Here is an 11,822-nt window from a genome sequence, read left to right as displayed (position 1 = left end):
GAATTTCCAACTTGGAAGACTCCATAACTGCAGATAAAACGTTTCCTGTTTCTCATCTCATCTCCTCAAGCAGTACTGTGGTGATTTCAATGAGTGAACTATAGGTTAGCAACTCCCAGATGGATGGTTGTGGGGTGTTTTGTTTTCTCAGAAGCCTTTTTTCCATTTTTGTTAGGGGCAGAACAGTATTCAATATCTTGTCTGAAAGAGGAAAAATAAAGTTATTTTAGATTTCATAGTGATCAAACAAATAGAGGGGTCTCTTTCTTTCATTTCTGAATTGGAATCTATTAATCTGTTTCTTGCTTCACCCCAGCTTTTTAAGCTTTTCCAAGTCTGTGTGTGTCTGAAATGTAATTGCCTTTGATCAGTAGCCTGCTTTCTCACTGTGTAGAGCCCCTATCACTCTTTATGGCTTATTTAATAACAGCAAGACTGTATTGCAAGATTCAATCAGAATTTCAGGTCATCTAGCAATACACCAATTCTATTCTGCGTGATTTTAACAATCCAAATGTTTTTGGTAGAAAACTTTGTCTCAAGTAAAAATCAATGTAATTCAATAGAACTCACTCCATGGGAAAAATGGTGGATGGCTGGGCCCATAGAGTTGTGGGAAATAGTTAAATCCAGTTGGCAGCCAGTCACAAGTGGTGTTCTCCAGGGCTCTGTTGCGGGGCCTGTTCTTTTTAACACTATCAGTTATCTGGATGAAGGGATTGAGTGCACCCTCAGTAAGTTTGCAGATGACACCAAATTGGGTAGGAGTGTTGATCTGCTTGATGGTAGGAAGGCTCTACAAATTGATCCCGGACAGGATGGATTGATGAGCTGACACCAATTGTACGAGATTCAAAAAGGCCAAGTGCTGGGTCCTGCACTTGGGTCACAACGCCCCATGTAATTCTACAGGCTGGGGGAAGAGTAGCTGGAGAGCTGCCTGGCGGAAAGGGACCTGGGTGTGTTGGTTGACAGCTGCCAGCAGTGTTCCCAGGTGGCCAAGAAGTCAATAGCATTCTGGCCTGCATCGGGAATAGTGTGGCCAGTAGGTCAAGGAAAGCAATTGTCCCCTTGTACTGAGCCTTAAGAATCTAAAATGGGCATCTGAGCATTGAATACCTAGATCAGATCTACAAAACGGTGTCACAAAGCACTTACAGCAGCATTGCTTGCTGCTGGCAGCTTTGCTAGGCAAAATGATGTCAAAATATCTACTTTAGATTTTTTTTTTTTTTTGCTATATTAGTACATGCCAGGCTTTGGGTTTCTCCCCACCACCATGCTCCCCAACTTGATGTACAGAAAGAATGCATAAAATCCTGGCTCTATAGAATAAACTCAGTAGCTCTAGAACTTGACTCTGCTTTCTCTTTCATATGCACTTGTACAGAACTCTCCCAGTAGAGAAACAAAAGAGCTGCTGCACTTACCTAACGGCCAAATCCGATTAAAAAAATCCTGCCTCTGTTCTGTTTCTTCTCTTCCCATGTACCTGATCTCAAGCACTTGGAGAGATTACCTTGGATTTCTTACTAGTCTGTGAAACAGACTAAAGTAAGTTAATAAAAAATTGGGAAATTTAGAAAAAAATATTACTGCAGATACAGACAGAAAAAATAATCTTTTGAGTATCCTTCTGTACATGACTTGGACTCCTATATGGATGTTGTCCCTGGTTATAAGAGCTCTAACTATAGATAATTTAGAAAAAGGGCAGTAATAATATTCTGATTATTGAGCATATTCTGGTTGCTAGTAGAGTGTGAATATTGTAGTACTAGGATAGAGATCATATAGTTAGACTGGGTCCATAACTTTAGACCAACTCAAGGAACCACAAATGAAGGAGACGGAAAAAGACTTTGTACTATATAGTGTATTTGGCAGTAAATGTTATTTTGTTCTCTTGATGTAAATTTTGTCTCAACAAAACGAGTTTTGACTGTATTATATGGAGAGGAAAAACTAATGAAAAATTAGTTTAATTTTTTAAAAAAACACCTCTTTTACTGCTGTCAATGATTCTCAGTTTCTGGAGTGACTGATTATGAAAAGTGCCCAGAATTAGTTCCTGAGTTTCTCAGAATTATCAAAAATACCTGTTACCAGCTCATTACACAAGCTGTTTCAAATACAGTTTGTAAGTATTACAAATGTTTTTTAAAAAGGCAAAACTTTAATTAAGAGAACAAGTATCAGTGGATCTTAAGGGAATTCACTAACCATCTTCTAACATGATGTTAACTTTGCTTTTTTAGACTAATTACAGCCAATTGCAGTGTGATTTTTTTTTTTCATTCACTAATTTGATAATTCTCCAGTGAAACCTACTGACATGTCTACAGATCAAGATTTATCATACCTTTCACTTTTCGTTCACTAAAGAACTAAAAAGAATAAACAAGACATAACTGCTAAAATGAAAGCATGAAGTCAGTTAATCAACACCTCTTGTCAAACACCTCTCTTGTTTTATGAAGTATACCACTACTACCTTTGCTCCATTTTGATAATACAATTGCCAAATTGGACGCTAATTTCATGTATTTAATTACTTGCTTCACTTAAATTCCTGGGCCCCTTTCCTTCTATATTTCTTGGACATCACCTTACAGCACTGGGGCTCCTCAGGGACGGATTTTCCAAAGTAGACTCTCAGCATGAGACTTCTGTAACTTCAGAGATTTTGAAATCAGAGTATAGTCTGCCCTATTACCCTCAGAGTGGAAACATATTTTGATGCATGTCCTAAAGTAAGAGCCAAAGAAATAGAAAATGAGTTTTCCTTTGGAAGGAGCTTTTTGCTGGCTGTAATGGGTAACCAGACATTTGGCTTTTGACTAGAACCTTAATACTGGGATGACAAAAAGGAGGTGAGATCGTCTTCTATTTGTTTCACTCTTTCTGGGTGCAGTTAGTTTTGCTGAATATCTGCCCACACATGATTACTGTTAAAAGCAATTGTAATTTTCCTTTTGGATTTCACATTCTTTGGCCCCATGTGAGTCAGTGAATGCTGGCATGATGTAAGAGGAGTATCGAGGCAACTGTGCCCCTGAGGCATCCTGGCACTTGCATGAATTTGGGGATTTCTGTGTATTGTGGAGGCTAGAACAAATACAGTTCAACTGATGAACTGAAGAAAAAGTCAAGCAGGCAGAAACTTTTTTCTTTAAATCTTTGCATGGTAAAATAGCCTGTTTTCTATTTTTAAGATAAACTATCTTTTGAATTAAAGTGGTTAAATGTGCTTTAAAATGTCAAACTGACAGTGCTGTTTTGTTAAAATTAAATGGTTTGGCTTTGCATCTTGAGGGGGGAAGGAGTTTGCTTGTAAGGTCAATTGTTCAAGCCAACCTGAAAGAATGAGTAGTATTATAATTACTTCTACTGCTGTGAAAACATGAAGCTGACTCATGAAATGAGCCTTCTTGATTATGAACTTTGATATTGTATATTTAGGGTAAGCTTTTGAAAACTCACTGAGTTTAGTCTCAGCTCTATTTTGACCTTGACTGAGAGTAGATTGAACTCAAAAAGTTGTTTTATTCCTACTGGCACTCAGCATTATTATCTAACAAGGCATCTGCTACACAGTTTAAACAATAGGTCACACATGAAATATGCAGAAAAACTTAGGAAACTACTGTACTGTAACATTTAGACTTTGAAGTTCTGTTTGAGGAAAAAAAAGGGAATTTGGTTTTCCTCCGTATTTTTAGAGGTCAAAAGATTTTTCAAGATCGCCGATTAATATTAACAGCCTTGCTATTAATATCACTACATGAATACATCTTTTTCCCATTTGAGTGAAAAAGTGTCTTATCCTTTTTGGAGAGATGATAACATACTTGGATAAGAGAAAGAAAAGGAAAAATCACTTGTAAAAAATGAGTGATTTGAAAGAGGCCTATTAAAATGTAAAAGGGTATAATTACAATTAATTGCTCCCAATTCCCTCTGGCTACTTTGATCATTTCAATACAAAACTGTGGACTCTAAATATTAGCCTATCAGGGGAATATAAAACTTATGTTAGAACTGCGTGGAAAACAATATCCCTTTGGATTTTTTCCACTTTTATGTAATTCTGTCAGCTAGAATACTAGAACACCAAAGATCCACCAGAAAACATCAGTTTTCATTATAAGAGATTAGAGACTTATTAGGAGTAAGCCAAGAGCGAAAAGTGTGTGGTGCAGCCATTTCCTATCTGAAATCCCTCATACGCATACAAATGCTTTTAAAACTATAGTATATCTTGTTTCACCTCTCTTGTAGTTGTCTTTATAGCAGGTAACAGCAGTGCCATGTAGTTTGGGTTCACTGAGCATCACCAGGTTCTCGGGCAGTCCAGCCTCCTCTCTACCTTTGCAGCTGGGGCAGATCAGCACCCAGCACCAGAGTGTTCCCACATCCCACAGTTCTTGTCCAGTACAGGGGCTGCTCCTGAGTGGTCCCATCTCAAAAGAAGAGAAAAATAAGGTGAAAGCAGGACCAGGACTTTTCTCTATCCTGTTTAGTTGAGTCGGTTGTGATTGGCCCTGCAGTTATAGAAAAGAACTAGAACACAATTATGACTAACTTGATAGGGTTATTAGGGAGAAAACCAAAATCTGGTTGCAAATAAAGATGAGAATAAAGCTAGCTTTTTGACCACTCAAAATTTTAAAGCAGAAAAGGTAAGGAAGGGTGACTTTTCTACATCTTTGAAAATTACTTTAATGTAATAATCCACATTTTGGAACCTATCTTTTTTAAAAATAAAAATTCTGTAAATTTTAGCTTTTTTTGGTCTTACATACTTGTGTCTCTACCTCCTCCTTCTCTATCTGGATCAGCTGGACCCTGGGAAGATGCCATGGCTGCAGGGAGTCTTACTGAGAAGCTGGGGTTGTTTTAGTTTTTAATACACTTGGGCTTATATTCGTTATCAATAGAGAAGATTAGGTTGAGTTCCACAGCTGGAACCTGCTACTGAAAATGGTCTGTTGCTCTACCCTTTGCACTGAAGAGTTTTATGCCAGGACAGATTAGTTGAAGTGTCCCTGTGGAGTATAACTGTAGGTTTGTGATGGGAGAGGAATTTTAAAAATAGATTAGGCCCAGCATGTTACCCGCTTCTTAGATCAGTAGTAGCTGCTTAAATTTAAGTTACAAAGAGATAAGAAACCAAGATGATGATGTGCTGTAATGAAGGCTGCTTAGCCCAGTGATGATCTGGTTCCATGTTACATGCATCAGCTGCCTGAAGTGTTGAAAGTCAAGAGGCTGCCCCAAGGAGAGAGATTAACATGTTGTGCTGAAAGGAAGAAAGAGTCAAGAACTAGTCTAAGAATGTCTCTTATTACATAAATTCATTAACAACAAGGGGAGAAATTAGCACAGCTTTCACTGTATCACATGGAATGAGGATCTGTGTCACCAGTGTTGAGTGCTTAGAAGAATTACATTTTGTGGCCAGACACTGAACGAAGGAATTGCTTGTGGCCTCGATGCAATCTGCATATAAATGCACCTATCTTTCTTATAGCTTTTTTTTTTTTTTCATTTTCCAAAAGCTGCTTAAAAAAAAAAGTTAGGAATCGGATTTTGAATTCTTACAGATGGTGGCTCCTCATTCTTCTGGTTTGGTGCCCAGGGTATGTCCTTAGGTCTGATGGCAACAATAACACTCTTGATTCAGTACAAAACTTGCAACTCCTTGAAGGGAACATGTTATGCTTTTTTAATTAAGCAATCATTTAGCAGGGAAAAAACCTCATTAACCGAGTTAAGCATGGCATCAATTCAAACTATTAGTGATGGTAACTTCATGACCAAAAATTGGTGTATAGGTTTCTTATTTTACATTGTCTTATCATTTGCTTAAAACAAAACAATTTTAAAAATCTGCTGCTTTTCTGTTTTTCTGTGATGTCCATCCAAAAAGCATATACATGCGGTTTGGTTTAGGTTTTTTCTTTTTCACACAATGATTAAATCTGGTTTCAACCATGATGGCAATAGCACTCTTTATTAATTTTGTTGTAATTATAAGGAATATTTTACAAATTGGATTCCCCCATGCTTCCTTCCAACCCTATCTGTTGGACTGACTTCTGGCACAATAATGGTGTGTAAAAATAAGTATTTTTCTTATGACTAAGTATAAGTGGTCTGCATATGAGACTAGAAGAAAAGAAATTTACTTTGTGGTTTGGACCAGAATCACGGAGAAATGGATTCAGTTTCCCTAAAAAGATAAGAAATGTCCTATTGGTTCAGACAAACCATCTGTCTAGACTGTCTATCTAATTTTAATCCTCCAATTGCAATTGAACATGCTATTTAGGGGCAGCACAAAACTGTCTGTTCCTCCAGTCCATTTCCTTCACACTTTTCCAGCAGCTGCATTCACTGAATTTGGAATGCAATGTTGTGCTTCTCTACTGCTACCTCTTTTCAGGTTTGTTTTGTTTTTAAATTAATTTCTGGTGCTGATCTGTATTGATTTGCCTCATCCATTTTTAAACCTCACAGTTGTCTGTCTCCAACTTCTCATAACAAATTCAAGAAGTTCACTATCTGATGTATCAAGGAAAACCAAAACAAAATAACGAAGCTGAACCACAAACTTTTCTCAATGTTTAGACTTATCTCTAGTTATTTTCAAGTAGGTGAAAAATTAAGATTGGCCTAAGCAAGGATGTCAGACCTGAATGTCCCCACATTTGGCATGTTTTCTTTCTGAATCAGTACAATGGGCTGAAGCAAACCCTGCAATCTGAACCAGCACCTTGGGAGGGGAAGTTTTGACCTTCAGCCAAACCTTGCAATGCGCTTTTCCTAGTTAAGGAATCAAGGGCAGCACAGCTGAAATACACCTTTACATTGATACATTTACAGATGAGATCTAGCTAGCAAGGACAGCACAGGCTTAAAATTGGAAAGTATTTTGATAAAGACAAGAAATGTGTGTGAGGAAAAAAAAGGAGATAGCAGACACTGTTCTGTTGAGAAATGTGAGTGGTCCACTGTTGGAAAAATCAGATCATGACTGGAGTAAAGGGAAAGTCTGTCTGGATAGAAAAACATCCAAAAAAAATTGAGTTAATTGCAAGCTAAACGTGAATCTGCCTAGTAGGCAAATACTGTATAGGAATCTATGTGCAGAATGGATTGTTGTTGTGTTGGGTTTTTTTCTGCTTCTGTTTGATTTCAACAGAGTTTTCAAGTACCCTTTTTCAATGTTGGGCATCATCTTTAAAAGAACCCCTGGATCAACTAAGGTTTATTCAAATGATGGTTCTAATGATAAGCAGAACTTTAGAAAACAAAAGTTTAAACACAAATGTCGGGAAAACTGATCTTATTTTAAAACAAGATGACTAAGGAAGGCTAAGTGTTAAAATATGCAAAAGGCTATTATAATAAAGAGTAGAAAATAATCTACCTTGTTAAGGAAAACTTTTTAAATAATGAGCAAAAATGAGGATCAGAATCGGTAATAACACATTTTGCTATCTGGGCTTGGAAATTAGTTTATTTCAATACTGTTTGACAATTTTTTAAAAATTAATAATACTTCAGCAATTTGCAATTAGTGTATTCTTAACTTCCAGAGCAGCCAAAATATTGAACAGAAGGTTTGAAGGACTGAAGAAAAGGAGGGTGAATGCAGTAGTATGTATGAGTGGAGAGGAGATGTGCAGGAACAAAGTCAGAGGAAACTAAATCTCTTTATAGAAATAATTATTTCTGCCATTGTTTTAGCAATTATATAGAAATTTATTTAGGACTGTTTTGCAATGTCTTATACCAAAATTTTGTAAGTGTAATTGGGGAAAAATATTCTGAATACATTATTTATCTTGTTGATTGGTACTGTGGAAGATGACTGTAGGAAGTAATGTAACACGCTAAGTGTGTGTATGTGTAGTGGTCGTATGTTGTTAAATTTTAATATGTTTTGTTGAATCTAAAATAGTTTATCTAGTGATATGGCTTCAGTTATACACAGTTTAGGTTATGCACAGCTTTCTTTAAAGAGGCAGCATAAATTTACAATCAGTCATTTTATTGTTTATAGCCAGAGGTTATAACCATGAACATTATCAGTCCTTGGAGAGATTAATTTACAGAATGTTAAATCAATATTCTCTGCATACCTCTTTTTGTGTGGATCTCACATCACAAGAGGGAAGAAAAACTATGGAAAAGAAATCTTAATGTAAGACAGCTGAATAAAAGGTGTGGTAGGATTTTCTCCATTCTAAATTTAGGCCAGCTTTAGAGATATGTAATTTGCTTTGGGTAATCCTAACACTTTTCCTGAGATTCTGCTTTGTGCAGTCCATTTTTGCACCACACTAACCCCTTATTATAGCAAGGGTTGCAAGGATTTTACACTGCTGTGGTCATTCAGTCTGTAGCATAGAGCAATTCTAGTATTATATGCCAATAGTCTTAACTATAACAGTTTAGAAAGAGAATCCTTCAGAACAAAGAAATCTCTATAATCCTATAATCCCTGAATATCAACCCATGTCAAAGGTCTGTAGACTAAGGATTCTTGTCTTGTTAAATAATTCTCAAGAGGGACCAACTTTTATACAAAAGAAAAGAAAAATTTCTAGATAATAAAACAGTGAAGGTTGCTAGGTCACTGCAGAAAATGATTTTGCAGTGGTGATGTCTTTCTCATTGAATTAAAGTACTCAAAATGTTTCCATTAAATCATATATGTTTTATATATAGAAAAGGGTTTGAGGAGAGAAGTGCACTACAGCCTGAAATGGATTGCATCACCCTTTTTCAGTAGCTAAGTGTTCTCTTTTGTAGAACTGGTTACTCAAAGTGGATAAGCAATATAAGAAATGTGTTATATAACTCAGGATTGAAAGATGTAATTGGCAGAAAGTGCACTAGTGAGCAGTTGTTCTGCTGGTTTGGCACCGATCCAGAAATGCCTTCTCATTTTCTTTTTTCCTGAGACATATCAAGCTCATTTACAGTATTTACATAGGACTTTTATATCTAAGGCACTGATCAATACTCATTTTTCCCCCCATGCTTTTAAGCTTTAGAGGAAATACAAGAAACTAAGGACTGAAGCTTACTACAGTGCCTTCATCTGTTGGAATTACTCCAGAATGGCACTTCCACAGTCTTTTGAGTTGCTGCACATAGGCAAAAATGTTTTATATCTTCGAGATATACATTAAATATAAATTCCACTGAAACTCATTAGTAAGTCTATGCATGTTGTAACAAAAGCAAGCCATGCTATCTGTCCTTTTAACTGTTGTGCATGCTGCTGTATGCCTATTTAAGAGGATAATGTGAATGTAAAGGAGATTGGTTTGATTCAAACACAAAAAAATAAATATAAGAATGGAAAACATTTAACATTTAACTCTAGTAAATAGAACAAATTGCAATGCATGCTAATGATTTTTGTTGCTATTATTGATGCCTTCTATTCCGCAGTCTCAGCTCCTGTTTCTTATAGTGGTTTCTCTCTGACTTTTTGTACCACTAAGGAATGGAGGTAGGAAGAAGGAACTTAAACACATCCATGCTTCAGAAGCAGAATGTATTGGAGAGGAGCATGGCAGTTATGTCTAGACAGAGGAGACAGATGTGCTTGACAGATGTACATTATGCCAACTTGAACAACAGAATGGGATCTGGATTTTTTAATGTAATTTTAAAACAACATCAAAAGAATTCATTTGAAGGAAGCTTGAAGCTGACATCAAGCATTTCCTTTGTTTGTCAGTAGTAATAGTCATTGCCACTGAAACTTAGTAGGGCAAGACCTAGAGTTCTCTCTATATACTATTGAGAGAGACGTCTAATAGTCTTTAAGGTCAGTTCACTGCCAGCGTATGGAGTGCTACTAAGAACTTAAATTGTCTTGTAGGCCGATTTCTGCTTAATTTGAAGACATGAGGAGAAATAATGATTATGTGGTGGGAAAAGGAGAAAATATTTTTAAATCAGTAAACCTTTAAGTTAGCAATTTTTATGGGATGGGAAGAAGTACAACCTGAATTGAGGAAAATCTTAGTCACCCAGACCCAACAGAATATTTGTTTGTAAACAGAAGATATAACGTATCACAAATTTCAACCACTTTATTTTTAAAACCTTATGATTAGACTGTGACTTGAGGCATTATGACTGTGATTACCAGCTTTCAGTTATGGCACTTGTGCTTATATGCCATACAGAGCTCTCTTGCATAAAAGCCTTTGATCCCATAATGGATGTTCTATGAATTAGAGGGTGAGGGGAAAGGACAGAAATGAGTGCTGCAGAACTGGGGAAATAAATAATGAAGACAGCTGATATTATGATGGCACAGCAGGAGCGGTATGTTCCATCCTGTTTTGTGATTTAGTTACTGAGACGCGCTCCTTGCGTGGCACTCAATAATTGAAATAATATTATCTGTGCTTGATTTGTCAGGTGGGTTTAATTACCATGCTGTAAAAGAACTTGCTTTCTACACCAGTCTGTGATGTTTCTGAGAGATTTTAACATGTTTAAACTCAAACCAGTAATGCTGTATTTCTATGTAGTTGGGTTTTCATTCTGGACTATGCTCTTTAGGCTTTAATTCTGTTTTGATCTATACCGCTATGGGAGTTCAGTGAAGAACAATAGGTTTCTTAATTTATGTACACTAGTTTTTATCTTCATAGAGGTTCTGCTTAACTTTTGCCATTGTCTTTGGTTCATTGCTTTACTGTGCTGCATGGATGCTAACCAATAGTTAGTGCTTTAACAGTTTTCTAGGAATTATTAAATTTTGTTTAAAAATAGCTCTATTTAAACTTCAGATTTCATTCTGATTGCAAATGAACTGATTACTTCTTGGGATCAAAATAAATTATTTGTGTAGCAGCAAGCTGAAATAGCATCTTGAAAATTATAAGAAATAAAAGGAACAGGAGGTGCCTAAAGGCCTGCTGGAGACACCTTTATCCATAACCTCCAGAATGTCATTCCCTGAATAGTCACATAATGGGATTCCAGAAGAATAAGAGCAGTGTAACATGAGCAGGCTGCCAGCATCCAGCCAAGGCAGTGAGGGATCTGCCTCCACAGTTTGTTCCCATATAATCTTGTTACCAAAAGATGTGTAAAAGTGATGCAGAAGAATTTGAAAAGCTTTCCAAATATTTAAACAGTGGTCAATAATGCTGTTCATATCAAGAAAAATAATAGCACAGCTAATTTTTTTGCACAGCTGAGGTGAGATTTGAGGAGGCTGTAATGTGTTACTTTGTTAGCAAGTGCAATCTGGGGTATTTTCTTTTCATTTTACTGTTTTGATTTTTTTTTTTTCCCTCCTTTTAATCACAGCATAACTAGAACAGGGTCTAGGTTCTGTTCTATTCAGGGCTCTGAACAGAAGTTACACCCCATTCAAAGTGGGCTTGGAGATGTTGGTAGTAGGAAGGCTACACATGAGTATAGTACTCTCGGGTTACTCTGTTTCTAACGCGGCAAAATCTTTTTCTCTCTGGATTTAAGAAAAAAAAAAAAAGTTGCTATACTCTAGCGAAGCTGTCAACAGTGCTCGGCAAGAAACGGGTTAGGATTAACAGAAAGTTTCTTGCGTTATTTCTTTGTGTGTGATTTACCCAACTCCATCCGGCGGTTTCGAAGCCGAATGAAACAAGAGGGAACTTTGCTCTCCCCTCGGGACTGGGACTTCACAGCGGGCTTCATCTCCGCGGAGTCAAGGCTCGGGGCGGGACAAGCCCCGCTCTGCGGGACCGCCCGTGCCACTCTGGGATGCGCAAGGGAGGCCGGGGCCTGGTCGCCTC

The 11,822-nt window shown here is 37.0% G+C and overlaps 1 protein-coding gene across 1 annotated transcript in view; it reads right to left on the bottom strand.

Moving 5' to 3' along the window:
* The window catches only part of NEIL3 (nei endonuclease VIII-like 3 (E. coli)), a 165,198-nt gene extending 153,474 nt beyond the window's left edge, over positions 1 to 11,724 (bottom strand). Inside the window, exons 1-2 of the mRNA XM_009996009.1 lie at positions 11,637 to 11,724; positions 6,192 to 6,235 (exon numbers count right to left, since the gene is read on the bottom strand). Of these exons, the coding sequence (XP_009994311.1) occupies positions 6,192 to 6,235; positions 11,637 to 11,724 (132 nt within the window). The remainder of the gene's footprint in view (positions 1 to 6,191; positions 6,236 to 11,636) is intronic.
* Positions 11,725 to 11,822: the final 98 nt, after the last annotated feature.

Source organism: Chaetura pelagica, unplaced genomic scaffold (genome assembly GCF_000747805.2).
Source record: "Chaetura pelagica isolate M959 unplaced genomic scaffold, ChaPel_1.0 scaffold142, whole genome shotgun sequence".
Lineage (NCBI taxonomy): Eukaryota > Metazoa > Chordata > Aves > Apodiformes > Apodidae > Chaetura > Chaetura pelagica.
This window is presented reverse-complemented; position numbering and strand designations above follow the sequence as displayed.